This window comes from Grampus griseus, assembly GCF_964374135.1.
Source record: "Grampus griseus genome assembly, chromosome: 10".
Classification (NCBI taxonomy): domain Eukaryota; kingdom Metazoa; phylum Chordata; class Mammalia; order Artiodactyla; family Delphinidae; genus Grampus; species Grampus griseus.
In genome coordinates, this window is record NC_139004.1 from 14,117,256 (window position 1) to 14,139,267 (window position 22,012).

The 22,012-nt window shown below is 41.0% G+C and overlaps 1 protein-coding gene across 1 annotated transcript in view; it reads left to right on the plus strand.

The window, feature by feature from the left end:
• Positions 1-22,012, plus strand: part of RNF144B (ring finger protein 144B) — an 81,261-nt gene that overhangs the window by 12,369 nt on the left and 46,880 nt on the right. The window contains exon 2 of the mRNA XM_082664399.1: positions 175-378. Within this exon, the coding sequence (XP_082520525.1) occupies positions 211-378 (168 nt within the window). The 5' untranslated portion in view covers positions 175-210. The remainder of the gene's footprint in view (positions 1-174; positions 379-22,012) is intronic.

The window sequence follows — 22,012 nt, forward strand, 5'->3', positions numbered from 1 at the left end:
CTAGGAATAGGTTGCCAAGGTGATAAGCTCTCTAATCCATGGTTCTTAGAAGTGCATTTACTGTACACTTAGATCATTGAGGGTGAGGATTTGCCCTGCTGGTGCCCAGATGTGTTGGTTAAACAATAGCTGTATCAATGGATATAATATTTTCTGCTTTGGGCCTTTCTGTAGGGATAGAGGAGACTGAAGAACGCTGAAGACAGGCTGATGGGCTCAGCTGGTAGGCTCCACTGTCTCACCATGACCGCTGCCGAAAATCCCACACCTGGAGACCTAGCTCTGGCCCCCCTCGTCACTTGCAAACTCTGCCTGTGTGAACAGTCTCTGGACAAGATGACCACGCTCCAGGAATGCCGGTGCATCTTCTGCACAGCTGTAAGTTTACCCTGATGCTTTCATCATGAGAGAATACAAAGGGAAGAATTGTAAAAATACAGGATATACTTCTGTGACTTACCGAGAAGCCAAAGTTTGCTACAATATGATTCTGCTTGGGAGCGCAATTCCACATTTGGATATGATTCCAAATACTATCTTGAATAGTAAACCCGATATTTACTGGGGTTTAGGCAAAGTGTAACACGTATATGAAGGTGAATTATTGGTTGAATAAGCAGCATCTTTCTGTTCTTAAAGCTCTAGCTAAGGAACAAAATAGACATTTTAAACATCCCTTAGTTAACTATCATCTGTAAGAAGCTCATCAAGTGTTTTGAATGATGGAGAAATCAGGTAGCAATTTGCTGAATTTTCTTTCATGTACTTGCTCGTCTCCTACAAAGCACATGGTATACAATTGTTTTACTTTGTCGAATTTCCTTTTTAAATTTTTTTCCTATTTTCACAATATGCCGAATGCTGCTTATTCCTCATAACAAATATAACCCTATAGATCTGCAGGGGTGGGCTTGTCTCTTTTAGTTTGGCACTTGGTATCAAGGCCCGTGACCTTGATTGCATGTATCCCTGAAGGCTGGTTGGTTAAAGAACAAAGATAGGAAATGGACTGATGGGTTCACGGGGACTACTAGAAGTGTGAACCAGGTGGTCTTGTTCAAATTTTCATTTATTAAAGCATTTTTTGAGCTCCTCCTCTGTGCTAGGCACTTGATGCTGGGAATATAAAGATAAGTAAGATACTCCCCACAGAAAAGATGGACACATTGCAGGAGCTATACAAGAGTTTGGTGAAATCAGGGATGGCTAGACGTAACATACTGCAGGAGTGCCTCACTCACTTTAGGAGTGGGAGGAGGATTCCTGGTGGCAGTACTCTCTAACCTGAGGCCTTAACAAGAGATTGTAAACTGATGCCTGTGGGCCACATCGGGCCTCAACACATTTTTGTTTGCATCCCCAATTGGGAAATTTCAAATAACAAATTGGTAAATTTTTCATGAAAAAATGAAAAAGTAGTAAGATATAGCTACTCTGGGCCTGTATTCATAGGCCCAGAAATAAATGATCTTTCCTCTATTTATGGTACCTACCTCTCTCCTGTGTGTCCTGTGTGTTTGAAATAGCTACACTTTTAAACTAAGGATGGAGTAAGAGTCAGCTAGGAAGAGTGCTGGGCATTTCAGCATGGTAGAGGGGAGGGCCTTATGCCTAAATCACAGTAGTCAACTGTCTATCTTTGCTTTGGTAGGCCTTGTATGGACAGACTGTTAATATTTATTATACAATAAGCATAATAATCACCAGCCAAATGTGAATTTAATACCCCTGACTTGTGAAGGACATTGACCAGTTTAGATACAGTGATCAGTGCTTAAACCAACGGGAATGAGGAGAAAGAAATCATTTAGGAAATACTGGAATAATTTATAAAAAGACATTTTACTAAGCATACTTTTTTAAAAAAAACAGTTAAGGTGAAGTAAATTTTGCTCCATCTCTTTTTTCTAAGTTAATTTAACTCACATGACACATTTTCTAGCTAGTTTATATCAATTTTCTTAAATTCTTTTGGATTGAGGATTAGCATAGAGAGAAGGCTTGGAATAATTTTTAGGTAAAAAGGAAAGTGACTAAAATCCTTTCCTTCTGTTTTCAACTGTAGGATCCAAAGATGGCAAAGAAATAGTATCATTTATCCCTTTATTCAACAGATATCTAATGAGCAGCATTTGTGTGTTCCGGGAACTGTTCTAGGCGCCGCGATTTATCAGTTAAAGAAACAAAACCCAGCATAGATCCTTGCTCTTGGGAACTTACATGCTATCAAAGGAGTTACATAATAAATAATTAGCATACTAAATAGGTAAGTTACATACTAGTGGGTAATAGGGGCTTAGAAAAAAAGCAGAGCAGGAGGTTAGGAGTGTATGGACCAGGATGTTACACTGATAGTTGGGTGGACAGAAGGAGGCTTCAGTAAGTGATGTTTATGCTGGTTCTTCCTCATCTTGTCAGCGTGTGTTGCTTCGCAGGAAGTAAGGAAACGGCCTTGTCATCACGGGGCAGCTTCAGTTTCCTTTGGTCTTACTTTGTTTCTGAGTGCTGTGCTTCAAAACGGTTTTCTTTGACTTTCTCACATCGCTTCAGGACCTTTGCTAATCCTTGAAACAAATGAGTCAGAAGCAACATTCGGTTAAAGCCAGAGTGGAAATTTTTGTCTGAGGGTTAATGATGTTTCAAAGCAGGATATGGAATTCACTTTTTGCAATGAGATCTCGAAGAGCAGAATTCAAATGTGTGCGTCAGCGTTGGGTAAGGAATACGCAGACAAGCAGAGGCTGTGTTTCATACTCACAGATTACTGCCATTGCCATATTATTGTTTCCATAGAGCTTAGTTCCCAGTTAAAGACAGACAACTGCTTCTTATTTCTCCTTCAGCAGTTTGGGGGTAGGAGTTCATACAATTAGATTATTCTGTCATTTAGATTCATACTTCCTCATTGTTGGGGAGTACTCAAGAGCAGAAAGACAAATGGCTTCGTATTGTTGGTATCCCTCCAACTTGGGAACTTTTCATCGCTGTAAACATTAACCTTCCCTGGCTTCCCAATACCCCGTTTTCTATGATCTGCCAAAATAGTGAGCTGTATGTGTTTGATTACATTAGTGTCTATAAATTTGCAGTTGATACCAGATTCACCTGAAATACTATTCTAACGTTTCTGTTAGAGCTCTTATGTCTTCTTTTTAAAAACCAGTTTAAAAATGTATCTGAGGGTTACTGATGTTAAAAACCAGTTAAAAATACCAGTTAAAAATGTGTCTGATCCCCCTAGATTTTGATTTGCATTCGAATTAAAGATATTAAATGTGTTTTGTGTTTTCAAGGCTGAAAAGAAACCTGTGACATTTTTTAATAGGCTACATACTACTAATTCCCAATTTTAAGTACGATTGGATGACATCTTCCAATTATCGACTGGGAAAGCCTTCTTGTGCATGCCATATATTTAAAATGGTTTTGCTAAGATGGTTCCCTCTTCCCCCTCCCATGAAGAGAATGTCCAAATGTAACGGTTCTCTTGCTAGAGATGGTGCTATACTTATATATTTTCATCAGTTCAATAAAGCTCTTTATACATTCTGTCCCTGTCCTGTTTTCCCTAAGAAACAGTGTGATCAGTGTGCTTGGAGAGTACAGGATGGACAATGTCTGACTGGACCATTGGCTGTTGGCCAGCTCAGACCTGGCGCTTAAGCGGGTGTTCCCTAACCCAAGGGTGTTCCATGACCCTCCAGCTCTGTTTCCAAGTCAAATTAGCTTGGAAACGTGTATGTTTTCTAGTCCTCTCTTGGAGGCATGTAAAGCATAATTGCATTTTAGAGACTCTGTGAAATCTTGTGGTTAGAAAGAAAGCAAAGGGACCCTGTTGACCTTCTCCTGATGAAGCATTTCCGTTTGACCAATGCCACCTTCTTTTTGAGTGGAATACCTATTAATTTCCCCACAACCAGTGCATGGAAGAATGCCGCTTTGACTTACCCCATGGATGTAATTCTTGATTTAAATGACATCCAGAGAAAGGAAGGGGACAGATGTTGCTTCAAATAATCCATCGATGTATCTAGTTTCTTGTTAAAAGAAGATTTACCATGTTCTGTTTGAGAAGATGGTTTCTGTTAGACTGTTTGCTCAGATTTAACATAGAGAAGAAAGTAAATTATGAAGCAAGGGAAGCTAAATATACGGACAAAGATGGGCGGAGCTCTCACTAGCCTGACTTAAGTCATGAATCATTAGGTGCATCACGGAGCCAAAGATATTGTGGGGTTACAGGGGGAGGTGTTGTAAAATTCCTTGTTGTACTTGAAAGTTAAATATCTCAGGGATGTTAATTAATAATGAATAATATGGAAAAAGTCTCTCTCTCTCTCCCCACCCTCCCCCATGGATTTAAATAATGCAAATATGAAAATTCAAATTCCCCTTTTCTAGCTTTTGCAACACACTCTTTCAGATAATACCACACAATTATAATTCAAGGGAAAGAAAAAAAATTTCACAAAAATCCATTATCAAAGGAGGGAAAATTTGTGGGTTTCTCCCTTGTGAGCAATATTTGCCTCTCTGATTTATTTTGGAAGCTATTTCTGTCAGCCACGAATTAAAGAATAATGAAAACACAGTTGTTGCTTGTTTTCATAACCTAGATAATTTCACCTAAAAAGAGTTAGTATGTTGGCATGGCCTATTTACCATTCAGATTAAAGACAGGATGTGCTGAGCAAAAAGAAAATAAAGTCCAGCCATATTCTTGCCTTTTTTCCATTATGTTTTGTTGGCTCTAAGTAGTTAGAACTCCTTTTACTATTCATTTCTCTGAGCCAAATGGATTTTCCAGTGTTTGAAAAAGTGAGAGGAAATATAAAGCTTTTTAAACCAAGCCCTTCTTTTCCTTGGGGCCTGTTGGGTGACCTTTAAGCAAGGCCCACATAGAGCCTGGGAGACATTTACAGTGTGGGAAGATTTGCAGTGTGTGTGCGTGCATACGTTGTGTATGTTTCTGAGTACATCCAAACATACATGCGCACCCACACGGACTGGTAACTTTCAAATGAAGCAAAGAACCTGCAGTGGTTCTTTCCTGGATTCTAACCGATACCTACATAAGGAGGAAGGAATGTCATTTTTCTATTCCCACCTCCATTCTTCCCTTCCAGTGTCGTACTCATAGTGGTTAAAAGTGCAGATGCAGAGCTAGGAAGACCCAGGCTCGTGTTCAGGCTTTGCTGTTTGCTGGTGTATAACTTTAGGCAAGTTCTTTGGCTTCTGTGAAGCTTAGTTTCTCACCTGTAGGATGAAGGGGGAGTAGTGGATAGTAGTATCTATCTTAGAGTGTTGTAGGAAGCATCGAATGAGAATCCCCGTACAGCAACTAGCACAGTCCCAGACCCCTAGTAAGTTAACATTATTATTCCTCTCTTTCCTAAGTTCTGTCAGTAGGCTGAGCTGTTCTGTTTTTCGAAAATGTTTTAGAGGAAGGAAATCGTGTAAAGGCTTGACTTGCTTCCTCATTAACCTTTTATAAAAAGGTGGCTATACAATCCAAAAATGGGCAGAAGACCTAAATAGACATTTCTCCAAAGAACACATACAGACTGCCAACAAACACATGAAAGGATGCTCAACATCACTAATCATTAGAGAAATGCAAATCAAAACTACAATGAGGTATCACCTCACACCAGTCAGAATGGCCACCATCAAAACATCTCCAAACAATAAATGCTGGAGAGGGTGTGGAGAAAAGGGAACCCTCTTGCACTGTTGGTCGGAATGTAAATTGATACAGCCACTATGGAGAACAGTATGGAGGTTCCTTAAAAAACTAAAAATAGAACTACCATACGACCCAGCAATCCCACTACTGGGCATATACCCTGAGAAAACCGTAATTCAAAAAGAGTCATGTACCACAATGTCCACTGCAGCTCTATTTACAATAGCCAGGACATGGAAGCCACCTAAGTGTCCATCAACAGATGAATGGATAAAGAAGATGTGGCACATATATACAATGAAATATTACTCAGCCATAAAAAGAAACGAAATTGAACTACGAAACGAAATTGAATTGGACAGGAATAAATACACAGATGTAGAGAATGGAATTGAGGACACGGGGAGGGGGAACAGTAAGCTGGGACAAAGTGAGAGAGTGACATGGACATATATACACTACCAAATGCTAGTGGGAAGCAGCCACATAGCACAGGGAGATCAGCTTGGTGCTTTGTGACCACCTAGAGGGGTGGGATAGGGAGGGTGGGACGGAGACACAAGAGGGAGGGGATATGATGATGTATGTATACATATCGCTGATTCACTTTGTAATACAGCAGAAACTAACACAACATTGTAAAGCAATTATACTCCAATAAAGATGTTAAAAAAAAAGGTGGTTATATAGGTGATTTCAACTCACTACTATTCTGAGACACCCACAGATTAGCAGTTAGGGTTGAGAAAGAGAAATTTCTCTGTTGGATCTGTCCAAAGAGTGGCTAATGGCTGCATGTTTCAACTGAAGACCTAGCAGTAGGACTTATAGGAAAAACCAAAAACCAACACAACTTGGAAAGTCAACAGATGAGTACATTTCTGGTGGATGTAAAAGATTCAGATGAAAGTGTCTCAAGCTAACGTTTAAGAGCTGCTGACCCCCAATAAGAATATAGTAATATAATTACTTACTGGCTTGATATGTTTAATCTAGTATCATTTTTAGTGTCTTTTACTGAGAACTCTGTGGACTGCAGGAAATAATGAGGCATCTTACTCCAGCAATGTTATGGAACAGTTTTCCGTCCCCTCTTCTGGTCATGTGACCTGCCTGCCTTTCCTGAAGTTTTAAAATCTCCAGCTCCCTGGATTCCCATGTCTTCTAGTAGTACTAGATAGACAGAAGTAAATTCTGCCAGTTCAGAGCCCTCTCTTGCTCTGTTGGTTTCTGGTACTAAAATATAACCTGGCTTGCAAGGTTGGTGTTATGCTTTCCCTTAACTTTATCTTGGACGATCGATGGTGAGTTGGTAAATTTATCTTTGTCTTTATTTGTAAATGACCTCAATGTTCTTGCTGCTTATGCTTGACTGGAGTTTTAATGATAAAACTATGATGACTTGTATATTTGGCAGTCAAGCCACTGGTGTGAAAACACAAATTTTGATACTCTCTTTTTCCACTGACAACTGAGTGGCTGCAGGTCAGATAGCATCTGAGAAATAAAGGCAAACTGTAGTAGCATGAGAAATGGACTAGAGATGACTTAAGGGGGAGCTGGCTTCCTGGACCTATGATCTCATCCATTGCCTAATGCTTACCACTTACTTATTCAAGGAAAGTGGTAAAATGTGGCCAAAGGAAAGAGCAGCAGAGAGAACCATGCTCTTAAGGCCCTAATGATGGTGTCATGGCATCATAGTCCTAGAATTGGAAGGGACCTTAGATCTAATGCCCCTGCCTTCCTAGTGAAAGAAGTTCCTTTCCTGGATGCCAGCATGGCTTGACATTTAAGAGAATAGATTTCAAATCTGGTTGTCTGGGCTTCATTTATTCAACAAAGATTTATTGTGCCATGCACAGCTCTGATGGTGAAGATACAGTCGTAAATAATCAGATCAAGGTCTGGTTTTCAAATAGGTCACAGGTTAGTGCAAGACACAGACACTAATAAGTAAATGCAGACGTCAGATGATGATATGTGCTCTGAAGAAAAACAAAGCAGGCGGAAGGGGATAGGGAAAGCTAAAGGAGAGGGGGTTTCTATTTTACGTTAGATGGTCAGGGAAGTCTCACTGACAAGGTGTTATAGTTAGCCCTCTGCATCTGCGGATGCAGAACTGAGGAATGTGGAAGGCCGACTGTACTAGGCCATATTGTCTAAGGGACTCGAGCATCAGTGGATTTTGTTACCTGGCGGGGGTGCTGGAACCAACCAACCTGCCCACCACACGGATACAGAGGGTTGACTTATTTAAGCATTTATTTATTTAAACAGAAAATACATTATTCTGTATTATTAATTTATTTCTTATTTAAGCAGAAAATACATTATTCTGTATTTAAGCAGAGATCTGAAGAACATGGGGAACAAACTGTATAGATGCCTGGGAGAAGAGAGTTTTAGGTGGAGGGAAGCAGAGGTCCTAAGCTGGAAGTGTGCTTGATATGTTCAGATACAGCAAGGAGGCCAGTGTGCGTGTGCATGCACGTGTATGCGTGTGCGTGTGCCTGTGCGTGTGTGTGTGTGTGTGTGTGTGTAGGGAGATCAGACATGAGGTCAGAGAGATAGTGGTGTTTGTGGGTAGGACCTTGCAGGCTATGATAAGAATTTCGACATTAGGTTGATGTGAGAACAGAAACCTTTGGAGGGTTTTAACCCACAGTGTAACATGATGTAATTTTTCCCCCCCTTTTTATTTTATTTTTTGTGCGTTATTTTGGATCTAATGTTGTTTTAAATGGATCAGTGTATTAATAAGTGTTCTCCAGAGAAACAGAACCAATGAAAGATACGTATGTATGTGTGTATCCACATGCTCTTACACATATGTATATATATGCATATGTATGCACGTGTATATATGTAAGAGTATATACGTACATACATATACACACATACATCTTTTATTGGTTCTATTATTAGGATTCTGTTTTCTCTTAGATTTATTATAAGGAAGTGGCTCATGCAGTTATGGAGGTGAAGTCTCATGACCCACTGTCTGTAAGCTAGAGACTCATCAGAACCAGTGGTGTGGTTCCACTCTGAGTCTGAAGGCCTGAGAATGAGGAGAGCCAGTGATGTAAGTTCCAGTTTGAGGGCAGGAGAAGGCCAATGTTCCAGCTCATACAGTCGACCAGAGAGAGTGAATTCTCCCTTCCTCCACCTTTTTGTTCTATTCAGGCCCTCAACTGATTAGATGAGGCCCATCTACATGGTGGGTTGGGGGGCAGGTGGATCTGCTGTACTCAGTCTTCCAACTTGGATGCTAATCTCATCTGGAAACACCCTCACAGACACACCTAGAAATAATGTTTAACCAAATACCCAGGTATCCCATGGCCTAGTCAAGTTAACGCATAAAATTAACCATCACAGTCACCCTGCCAGCTGTGTAGAGGATGGACTACAGGGGCAGGGGTGAAAGCATGGAGACTAGTTAGAAGGTAAATATGATAACCCAGGCCAGAAATGAGAGTGGCTTGGACCAGCAGGTGATAGCCATTTATGTCTGTGGATAGTCTGAGTCTTCATTTTCTTTTATATAATTTAGGGATAATAATAAATCATCCTTTAAGGTTAGAAGATCTAGATAAAGCATGTAGTACAGTGCCTGGAATACAGGTAGCATGTATAGCTCTACTGGTTTTGGTGTGATCGTCTAGATTTTGCTTGAAAACATCCAGGATTGGGACATACCATAACACTAGCTATTCAGTTATTGGAAATTCTAATCCTGAATTATCTTTTTCTTCTGCATTGATTTGAAACCTGTTTCTGTATAAATTCTACTTATTAGTATGAGTTCTGTTCTCTAGAATAAAATTGGTTGAAATCAAATTTTTATTCTATTCACTAGCCTTGTATTATTTGAATGAAGGTTATCTTTCTGTTAGAGGGCAAGGACAAGGTTACTCATTAAAAATTCACCCACAGGGCTCTGTCCAATGTGGGAATGTTAATAAATTTGTTCCCCCTTCCCCTGGTTCGGTTGACACAATTCTTTTGGAACAAGCTTCATTTGCACAACATTCTTGACTTTGATCACTGGTTGAACAAGTACTTAAGGCTTTTCTACTTTCTTTTAGAAAAGCATATAGTATCAGGGTAGCAGGGTGGTTCTAGAAAATGGACCAAGATTTAATTTCTTTTTCACAAAGAAGGTTATAAACAGATGGTATGTTGGTAATCTGCACTTATATGTCTTTTTTTTTTTAAAGCATACCTTGCCAGTGTTTAATTCTTTGAACCACATAGCAGAATGTGATAGGCTGGCCAAACATGCAAATCATGACCAGAGAGTGGGCAACAGTGGGTGTCCAGGGCTTCCCTGGTGGCACAGTGGTTGAGAATCTGCCTGCCAATGCAGGGCACATGGGTTCAAGCCCTGGTTTGGGAAGATCCCACATGCCACGGAGCAACTGGGCCCGTGAGCCACTATTACTGAGCCTGTGCGTCTGGAGCCTGTGCTCCGCAACAAGAGAGGCCACAATAGTGAGAGGCCTGCGCACTGCGATGAAGAGTGGCCCCTGCTTGCCACAACTAGAGAAAGCCCTCGCATAGAAACAAAGACCCAACACAGCTGTGAAGGAAGGGAGAGAGGGAGGGAGGGAGGAAGGGAGGAAGGAAGGAAGGGAAAGAAAGGAAAGAAAGAAAGGAAGGAAGGAAGGAAGGAAAGAAAGAAAGAAAAGAAAGAAAGAAAGAAAGTGGGTGTCCAATGAGAGAACTTTCCCTTCCATCCACTGAGTCATCAAAGTTTATTCTTTTGAAGTATCACCTGTATTCCAATTTCCTCTAAGTCTATTCCCATCTAAGTCCTGATTCTACTCTTTCATTTGCTACTACTGTGTACCAGCCACTGTGCTAATTGTCTGCATAAGGTATAATCAGTCCAGCCTTCACGTGGGAAGCAGATCCACTGATAGAGGAAGTACAGTGTGCTGAGGGTTCATGTGGGAACCCTCTTAAACTAGACTTGAGGAGGTCAGGGAGGGTCTCCTGAGGAGGTCAGGGAAGGTCTCCTGAGGGGATAAGGCCAAAAGATGAATAGGAGATTGATTGATAGACGTGCTACAGGGAGGAGGGGCAACCACGTGTGAGGCACAGAACCAAGGAGGAGAGGTCTACTGAGGAACCCCACTGAAAGACATCCCTGGAACATGTTGTTGGAAGTATGGGTGTTCTTGGGCAGGAGGCTGGAAAGGCAAGCAGGGTCTTGTATGCCATGTTGAAGAGCATTATGGAGGCACTGGAAGGCTTTGTTTGGGTGTGGGGTGGGGAGGATGGCTTTGGCATAGGGTTGAGAATGGTCTGAAAGTGCACAGAACTGGAGTAGGATGAAGGAGGGCAGGTGGGTAGAGCTCAGAGAACACCCTGGTCAACATATGCTGTATTTATCATGGTAGACTGTACTTTTGAGGTATGGAGTATTTAAATTATTTTCATGTCCCCAATTTCTCCTCCTTCCTATCCATTTGGATACTACTGTCAGATTTCTTAAAATGTTGCTGTCATAATGCTACTGCCATTATTAGGGATTCACGTGATCCTATTTGAATCATACTCCTTAGTGCTAACATTCAAGTTCCTCTAGGAACCGTTGTTGCACAGTGTTTACCCAAATCACCTTCTGCTCTTCTTGTGTGTGAAGTACCTCATACCTCCAGGTCTTTACTTCTTCCTAGAATTGTCCTCTTTTCTTTCTTTTTTATTCCCCCTGCTCAATTTCTAATGATGTCTCATTGCTTGGTCAGGGCATACCTCTGCTCATTATTCAACAAATACTTATTTTGACGAGCAGAACACTAGATTGGGGAGGATTTGTTGATGAAAAGCTCAAACATTGTTCTTACCCTGGTAACATTTGAGTTATGTTACCTGAGTGTAAAATGATCATCTTCTCTCTGAAAGCATTTAGCATTTAAAATCTGATATAAAAGATTTCATACAAATATCTGTATTGTCTTGTACTCTAGCTGTTTGGCATAGATCCATTTTATTTTTCCACCTAGACTTGAAGTTCACTGAGGGCAGAAACCCAGGAAGGTAATTAGGTATCATTAATCATCATTGTTGTTGTCATAATAATAGCAGCAAACTTATCCAACTTAGTGCAAGGCATCCTTCTAAGTACTTTCACTTATTTCATCCATATCATGACCCAAATCAGTCATTAAAAAATATCTCTATTTCTGGGACTTCCCTGGTGGCGCAGTGCTTGAGAATCTGCCTGCCGATGCAGGGGACACGGGTTCGAGCCCTGGTCTGGGAAGATCCCACATGCCGCGGAGCAACTGGGCCCGTGAGCCACAACTACTGAGCCTGCGCGTCTGGAGCTTGTGCTCCGCAACAAGAGAGGCCGCGACAGTGAGAGGCCCGCGCACCGCGATGAAGAGTGGCCCCCGCTCGCCACAACTAGAGAAAGCCCGTGAAAAGAAACGAAGACCCAACACAGCCAAAAATAAATAAATAAATAAATAAAATTTAAAAAAAAAATCTCTATTTTTGAAGATCATGGAGGAGATATACAGTAACTGCCTGTTTGCTAGTATAACAGTTTTTGGGATTTGTATACTCATGTTCTGAGGCCCAATCAGCCATCCCAAGCAAATCCTTCACCTAATTGCCAGTTTCCAAAAGTACCGGGACAGGCAGGGGCAACTGTGCCAGGACCAGATGGCTACTCCAGTTAACTTCAAGTCCTTCTTCAAAGTTGGCGGTAATTTCAGTGTGACATGTGGAAGATTTTTGTTCCTCTTTTATCTCTTTGTAGAAATAGGAAGCCAACAGGCAAATGAAAGCCCCCAACAGAAGAGTGAGAAGAAAAAGCTACTTGGCTGAATTCTCTCTTCCCTTCAGTTGTCAACTCAGAATGGCTTTCAGTCTTAGACCTCAGCTAAATGCAAAGGTTTTGGTGACCAGTGTCGTATATGCTGATGGGGGTAGAGAATTTAATTAGAAATAGAGTGAAATCTCAGTAACTTATTGTCTTCTATTCCATTTTTCCTTGTTCTCTTCTTTTTAAATTAAAAATTAATTTTTAATCTTAAATGTGACATGTGCTGGTTTTAAAACAAAGTTAAAAACCTTTCAAAGTCTTGATTATATGAACAGTTCACCTGTACCCCCTTCTAGACTCTTTCTCTGTTAATGTATAGAAACACATGGATGGATACACATTCGTGCACATCACGTAATAGAGAAATGGGATCTGTAGCTTGAGTTTTACACATTGAACCTAGTGTTTTGTGGACATGTTTCTATATAATAATGTACAGACCTACCTTCCTTTTTAAGTGCTGCATAATGTTCTCTGGTATGGCCGTATCAAAATTTAATGAACTAGGTTCCTCCTAATGATGGGCCAGTTTTTGCTATTATAAATAAACATTTTTGTACTTACATAAATATGAAAATATATCTGAGATGAATTTCCAGACGTGGAATTGCCTAAAAGGTGGGTGCATTTTAAATCATCACGTGTTGCCCTGTTGCCTTTCCGTACTGTTGTGTCAGTTTACATTCCCACCAATGGGGTAGGAAAAAACCCCTTCTTTGACACTCTGGGTATTCTCAAACTTTTCACCTTCTCTAATCTGATGTGTGAAAAGAACATACTATCTCATTGTTTAATCCATGCTTCCTTTTTTAAAGGAGGAAGTTAATTGCAGCAAAACAAACTCGTTTCATGAATCTATCTTTAAAAAATATGTGGCTCGTCCAGTGCCAGTACAGTTTCAGCTGATTTTATACCTTGGTATTCACAGTGCTGTCAAATTAGAAAAATGGGCCCTGTCTGGGAAAGTATACGCATAGGAGACATGAATGAATGAAAAAATAACGCTCATAGTGGTGGGCTTAAGGTGGTGGGAGATGCGTTATCACACACACACACACACACACACAAACTCTATGTTCAGCGACAAGATGTTACTAAGTAGGAAAAGAAACTTAAAAATTTAGACAAGTGGCAGCCGAAAAGGTTGTGAGTTAACTAGAAAATTCAATTAACTCTAAAACACCATTTTCTGAACATTTAAGTTAATCAAAGTTTGGTTAGGATATGGATTTCAGATATGCATGGAACCTCTTGGAATCAGGCTGGACACAGTCAGTGCCCCGTTTCTATGGAAGTAAATAGCTCTGTGTTAACGGAAAGCCTCAGTGGTTTTGAATCATTTCCCACCCCCAGTAAGGAGGTCCTTTTGGTTCGCCTCTTCTGGAAAGTGTGTGTGAGTTATTAGCCACGTGAATGTAGGGTTTTAATTCAATCTTTTTGACCCTCTCTTTATTTACCTTAAAAAAAAAATCAAGGAAGGGCAAACAAGAGCATTTGAGTACCTATTATGTAATATTTATATTGTAAGATAATTATTTTTTCCCCCATTTACTCTTACCCTGCAGTTTACAGGTCAAGAAACCAGTGCAGAATTAAGTTGCTTGACCAAGATCCATACTCTTAATTCCTGGATCATAGGGTATTTTGGACGAAATAAGAACAATCTCTGTGAAAATACATAATGTACTGCCTAGCACATGGTATGTGCTCCCTAAATTTCATTTGTTAGCATGAACAATGGATGAGGCCCATATTAGGTTTTTGTAATCCTAAAAGTTTCTAAAGCTGGACCATGGCCTTTCTAGTGTAAAATTGACAACTGGTTTTTATGTACATAAAAGGTGAGTCAGTACAAAGAAGATGTAAGTAGCAAATGATTTTAAAAAATCCAAGGAATTCCAGAGACCAGAGAGTATATGTATAATCTGAATACACTGGTGGCCATAGCCCCAGGTTGAAGGGATTGAGGGGTGTGCTATGAACTTTCAACTGTGTGACCTCAGGCAAGTTATGTGAGGAAAACAAGTGCTGAGAGATTAAGAGGTCTGTTTTACACACCTGGAAGCTTCCAGTACACTTAGTGTATATTTAGATGTTGAAACTGAAGTCAGGGTTCAAGCCCAGACTTCCTAATTCAAAGATGAGTGTTCTTTCACCCCCTCATGCATCATGCTTGTGGAGTTACTGGCGTTCCCTAGCGGTCGTCAGTCTTCCAATTGTTTCCAAGTGCTTCCTGTGTGCTGAGGGTAATTAATGAATGAGGGACTCTAAAGCAAAGAGATCTTTATTGCAACTGGAAAAAAATATTTTATAGCTGTAAAAGTTTCCTGGGTATGGTATGAAATGCAGATCATTTTAATATGGAATGGTGTCTAGTTTTTGAATAATTCTGTGCTTTATGGGGTCAGTAACCTTCAGATGGAACAAAAGTAGTGTTTTCAAGTTATAAAGATTCCAGTATTTTCTCCTGCTTTTGTTCTAATGGCAGAAATCATGGTGAGGTTGGGGGAAGTAAGCAAAGGCTGTGTCTCCACTAGACCTTGGTTTAAATCTCAATTCCTGTATTTCCCAGTCATGGGAACTGAGGGTAAGTTACCAAACTGCTTTGTGTGAGGTGGGAATAATTCCGTCTCAGAGTTACTATGAAGATTAAACGAGATAATTTTAAGACGCATACCAAAGCTATCATAGGAGCTCGACAAATATTCTTATTGCCATCATCTCCTCCTTTCTCCTGCCTCTCATGTAATGAGTATTTTAGTTCTAGGCCAGTGGTCCTCAAACCAGCAGCATCAGGAGCAGCTGTGAACCTGTTAGAATTATACATTCTTGAGCCCCACCCTAGACTTACTGAATTAGAAACTCTGGGGATGGGGTCCTGTGATCTGTGTTTCAGTTCCTCCTCCAGGGGTTTCCGATGCACTGGTCCAGAGTATTTGCAGAGCACTCTATGAGTGAAGTACATATGAGTTGCTCACTATCATGTGTTTTTTGTTTTTTGTTTTTTTTTTACTATCATGTGTTTTGAAGAACCTAGGGGCAGGACAGGAATAAAGATGCAGACGTAGAGAATGGACTTGAGGACACGGGGAGGGGGAAGGGTAAGCTGGGACAAAGTGAGAGAGTGGCATGGACATATATACACTACCAAATGTAAAATAGATAGCCAGTGGGAAGCAGCCGCATAGCACAGGGAGATCAGCTCGGTGCTTTGTGACCACCTAGAGTGGTGGGATAGGGAGTGTGGGAGGGAGATGCAAGAGGGAGGAGATATGGGGATATATGTATACGTATAGCTGATTCACTTTCTTATAAAGCTGAAACGAACACACCATTGTAAAGCAATTATACTCCAGTAAAGATGTTAAAAAAAATCCTTTAAAAAAAAAACAAAGGGCTTCCCTGGTGGCGCAGTGGTTGAGAATCTGTCTGCTAATGCAGGGGACACGGGTTTGAGCCCTGGTCTGGGAAGATCCCACATGCCGTGGAGCAACTAGGCCCGTGAGCCACAGCTACTGAGCCTGCGCGTCTGGAGCCTGTGCTCCGCAACAAGAGAGGCCACCACAGTGAGAGGCCCACGCACCGCGGTGAAGAGTGGCCCCCGCTTGCCACAACTAGAGAAAGCCGTTGCCCAGAAACGAAGACCCAACACAGCCAAAAATAAATAAATAAATTAAAGTACCCTTAATTTAAAAAACAAAACAAAACAAAACACAAAAAGAATTTTTTTAAAAACAAATTTATTTATTTTTGGCTGCATTGTGTCTTTAGTTGTGGCACACGGGCTTAGGTGCTCTGTGGCATGTGGGATCTTCCTGGCCCAGGGCTTGGACTCTTGTCCCCTGCTTTGGCAGGTGGATTCTTAAACACTGCACCACCAGGGAAGCCCAAGACAAAAGAATTTTAACAATGAATATCTATATTCCCACCACCTCATAGATTCTAACATTAACTTTTTACTGTTCTTGCTTCGTCACACATCTGTTGTCCATCCCTTTAATTTATCCTTCTGTCCTTTGTATTGTGTAGTTTTGTTTTGTTTTGTTTTTTGGCCACACTGTGCAGTATGAGGGATCTTAGTTCCCTGACCAGGGATCGAACCTGTGCCCCGCGCAGTGGAAGCGCAGAGTCCTAACCACTGGACCGCCAGGGAATTTCCTGTATGATATAGTTTTAATACTCACTGTGAATTCTCTTGTAGAATGTAAGTACTGCATTCTCCAGTTGTTTGCTTAGATTGGTTCAGTGGTTGTATTTTACACAGATAACTTGCTTAGTCTTACGTCATGGCTAAAGGAGTTTCTTGACCCTTTATTATTTTGGGATTTGTTCCTTTCTGTGTTGCTGAGACCTTGTGTGCATTCCGAGGGAGTCAGAAGGGCTGCTTGAGAGTTCAAATAGGGACTCTTTAGGGACACAGGAGGAGGAGGGAGAAAGTGATAAATGAGTTCAGTGGAATCTACCGATGTTTAATCTGGGATGTCCTTATTCTCACTGCCTGTCCTGGGCCTGTTGGCTGGGGCGCTGGGGCCAGCTGAGGGCTGGCAGTTCTGAGGTCTAATGTTTCTTTGGAGGAAATGGAAGGATGTAAACTTGGCAGGCAAGCCGCCTTGTTGTTGTTGTTTTTTTCTCTTGGAACCATTGGTTGCTTTTCTGGGTGTACTGTGTCGTAAGATAGCATCTGGCACAGAGGGATCCCTTTGGAACTAGTATTAGAATTGGGGCCTGCCTCTGTTAAGAAAGGCAGCACAGGTGAGACAAAAGGGAAAACCTCAGAATGGTCAACTGAAGAGTTATTGAATTACTCATGTTGGAAGCAGGTCTTAGCGCTCCTAGTGCCTGCTCCCTGCTCTGACTGAAATATTCTTCCAGGTTAGCAGATTTAATTGGCTTCGTTGTGAGGATTGACGGGACTGCAGCATTTCCAGTGGATTTATCTTCAGAGCTATTACTTTCCCCAAGTTTCTTAATTTAAATGTTTCATGATCACTTGAGATCAAGATAGAAGCTTTTGATCATTCTTGCTTGGTGGGAACTGGAGGTACTTTTAACTGGGGCCTAGATTTAATCTACCGTATTGAATGACTGTTCTCAAACTTACGGGGTGGATCTGAGTACCCTTTTCCAGAAAAAGTAACAGCACTATTTTAAGGTAAAGTGTTTCAAGATACTTTAAATTTTTATATATATTTAAAATTTACATATATAACTTCCCCTTTAGACTTCCTTTACTATTTCTTCTGGAACTAGTTGATGCATGTATTCTCTATGAAGATGAATTTTCTAAAATGATATAAAGGCAGTGATGATGGACATATTTTCCTTCATTAGACCTGAGGGCATGGATGGTATTGAACCTAGTGGTTCTGACTTGGTTGCACGTTGGAATCACTTTGAGAGCTTAAAAATACTGATGCCAGTTCAGCAAGGTTTCAGAATACAAAAACCAATTGTATTTCTGTGCACTAGCAAAGTAATATGATAATGGCATTAAGACAACAATTCTATTTACAATAATATCAAAAGGAATAAAATACTTGGGAATAAATTTTAAAAAAGAAGTACAAAGCTTATACTCTGAAAACTACAAAACATTGTTGAAAGAAATTCAAGAAGACTAAATACCCCATTTCATGGATTAGAAGACTTAATATTATTAAAAATGACAGTATTCCCCAAAACGGATCTACAGATTCAACATGATTCCTATCAAAATCCCAACCATCTTCTTTGCAGACATTGACGAGCTGATCTTAAATTCATATGGAAATTTGATGGACCTAGAATAGCCGAAACAATTTTGAAAAAGAAGCACAAAGTTGGAGAACTCACTTCCTACTTTCAAACTTACTACAGTGCTATAGTAATCAAAACTGTGTGATACCATCAAAAGGACAGACAGATAGATGAATAGAATAGAATTGAGAGTTCAGAAGTAAATTCTCATGTTGTCAATTGATTTTCATCAAGGGTGCCAAGGCAATTCAAAGGGGACAGAATAGTTTTTCAACAAATGGTGCTTAGACAACTGGATATCCATTTGCAAAAGAATGAATTTGGACTGCTTCCTCACACCATTGACAAACGTTAACTCAAAAATGGATTATAGACCTAACTATAAGAGCTAAAGCCAAAAAAATCTTAGAAGAAAATATAGGAAATAGAAAAAATTTAATGACCTTGGGTTAGGCAAAGCATGAACAAAAGGAAAAAATTATACTCTATCAAAACTAAATACCTTCATACTTCAGTGGATGCCATCAAGAAAGTAAAAAGATAACCTACAGAATGGGAGAAAGTATTTGCAAATCATGTCTGATAAGGGGCATATGTAGATTAAATAAAGAATTCTTAAAACTCAATAGTAAAAACACAATTAAAAATGGGCAAAGGATCTGAGTAGACATTTCGCCATAGAAGGTGTGCAGATTATCAATAAGCACATGAAAAAGTGCTCAAAATCATTAGCCATCAGAGAAATGCAAATCAAAACCACAGTGAGATACCACTTTACACACGTTAGGATAGCTAGAATAAAAAAGACAGTAACGAGTTCTGGTGAGGATTTGAAGAAAATTGGAACCCTCATTCTGCTGGTGGGAATGTAAAATGACGCAGTTGCTTTGGAAGATAGCCTAGCAGTTCTTCAAAAGACAAACATAGAGTTATCGTATACCACATCCACTCCTAAGTATAGACCCGAAAGAAATGAAAACATGTATATACTATTGAAAGAAGCCAGTCACAAAGGACCACATCTTGTATGATTCAGTTTATGTGAAATATCCAGACTAGGCAAATCCGTAGGGACAGAAAGTAGACTGGTCGTTGCCTAAACCTGGGGTGGGAGGATTTGGGGGGAAATGGGGAGTGACTACTAGTTGGCATGGGGTTTCTTTTGGGATTATGAAATGTTCTAAAGTCGATGTGTGATAGTTGTACAACTCTGCAATTATGTTAAAAGCCATTGAATAAAAGCAATAAAACATATATACATATATAAAATACACACATGTATATATATGTATAATATACACATGTACATATGTCAGTACATATACATTCATATATAACATACTGATGCCTGGTCCTTCCCTCTGAAATTTCTGAGTTGATCAGTCTGTGGTGTGGCCTGGGCGTTGGACTTTTGGAAAGCTCCCCAGGTGATTCTATAAAGCACCCAATGTAGAGAGTCTTTGTTACTAGACCTTGTTCCTCAAGAGTGTATTCTGTGTGCCAGCAGCATCAGTAAGACCTGGGAGCTTATGAGGAGGGCAGAATCTCAGACCCCACCCCAGATCTACTGAATCAGAATCTGCATTTTTAATAGGATCCTTGAGTGATTCGAATGGACATTAACGTTTAAGAAGCATTTTCAGTAACGTATTTGAATAGTAAGGCTGGTGAGTGTTATCTTTGAAATTCACTACCTTCCTGTTGAAACACTGTTCTTCCTTTTACCCAGGGCTTCTCCTAAAGGCTACTCTTTGGGGTTAATGTACCCTGTTCCAGTGTGTGTGTATGTGGGGGCCTTCCCCACGTACTACCAACCAATTTTCAGATACCAGCAGAGTCTGGAGATGGTGTTACATTCCAAAGGTTAAGGGTTCAGTTGTGCAAGACTCCCCCCACCCACCCACCCCTCCCGACAACACACACGCCTGCCCAATTCAGACACCAGTCATAAGCCCAGGTTGTTACTTGGGCTTCTGACCACTGGCTCAGATGTAGATTCCTATGACTCCCTCCACAGACTTTGGACGCCAGTCTCAAGCCCAGGTTGTTAACTGTTCTGCTGACTGATTGGCTGTAAAGCAGAGGTTCCCACGATCTCCTCCTTGGATTTGATTAACTTGCTAGAGAAGCTCATAGACTCAGAGAAACATTTTACTTCCTAGATTACTGGCTTATTATAAAAGAATATAACTCAGGAATAGCCAGACGGAAGAGATACACAGGGCAAAGTATGGGAAAGGGCACGGAGCTTCCAAGCCCTACGGAGCTCACCACTCTCCCCAAATCTCCACGTATTTACCAACCAGGAAGCTTTCTGAACCCCATCATTTTGGGTTTTTATGGAGGCTTCATTACATAGGCACAACTGATTAAATCATTGACCATTGGTGATCAATTAAACTTCCAGCCCTTTTTCCCTTCCTGGAAGTTGAGGGTTGAGACTTGAAAGTTCTAATCCTTTAATCATAGCATTGGTTCCCCTGGCAACCAGCCCCCCATCCTTAGGTGACCTGGGGGCATTCCAAAAGTCATTTCATTAATCTCCAAAATATACAAACAGTTCATGAAGCTCAATATCAAACAAACAAACAACCCAATCAAAAAATGGGCGGAGGCTTCCCTGGTGGCGCAGTGGTTGAGAGTCCGCCTGCCGATGCAGGAGACACGGGTTCGTGCCCCGGTCCGGGAAGATCCCACATGCTGCGGAGTGTCTGGGCCCGTGAGCCATGGCCGCTGGGCCTGCGCGTCTGGAGCCTGTGCTCTGCAACGGGAGAGGCCACAACAGTGAGAGGCCCGTGTACCGCCAAAAAAAAAAAAAAAAAAAAAAATGGGCGGAAGACCTAAATAGACATTTCTCCCAAGAAGACATACAAATGGCCAAGAAACACATGAAAATATGCTCAGCATCACTAATTATTAGAGAAACACAAATGAAAACTACAATGAGATATCATCTCACACTGGTCAGAATGGCCATCATCAAAAAAATCTACAAACGGGCTTCCCTGGTGGCACAGTGGTTGAGAGTCCGCCTGCCGATGCAGAGGACGTGGGTTCGTGCCCCGGTCCGGGAAGATCCCACATGCCGCGGAGCGGCTGGGCCCGTGAGCCATGGCCACTGAGCCTGCGCGTCTGGAGCCTGTGCTTGCGGGAGAGGCCACAGCAGCAAGAGGCCCGCGTACCGCAAAAAAAAACACTAAAAACAAAAAAAACACTAAAAATAGAACTACCATATGACCCAGCAATCCCACTACTGGGCATATATCCAGAGAAAACCATAATTCAAGAAGACATATGCACCCCAATGTTCATTGTAGCACTATTTACAATAGCCAGGACATGGAAGTGAGCTAAATGTCCATCAACAGAGGAGTGGATAAAGAAGATGTGGTACATATATACAATGGAATATTACTCAGCCATAAAAGGGAATGAAATTGGGTCATTTGTAGAGACATGGATGGACCTAGAGACTGTCATACAGAGTGAAGTAAGTCAGAAAGAGAAAAATATCATATATTAATGCATATCAGTTAATATCTGAAAAAAATTTGTATAGTTGATCTTATTTACAAAGGAGAAAAAGAGACACAGACTTAGAGAACAAACCTATGGATACCGGACTTCCCTGGTGGCGCAGTGGTTAAGAATCCGCCTGCCAATGCAGGGGACACGGGTTTGAGCCCTGGTCGGGGAAGATCCCACATGCCGCAGGGCAACTAAGCCCATGCGCCCCAACTACTGAGCCT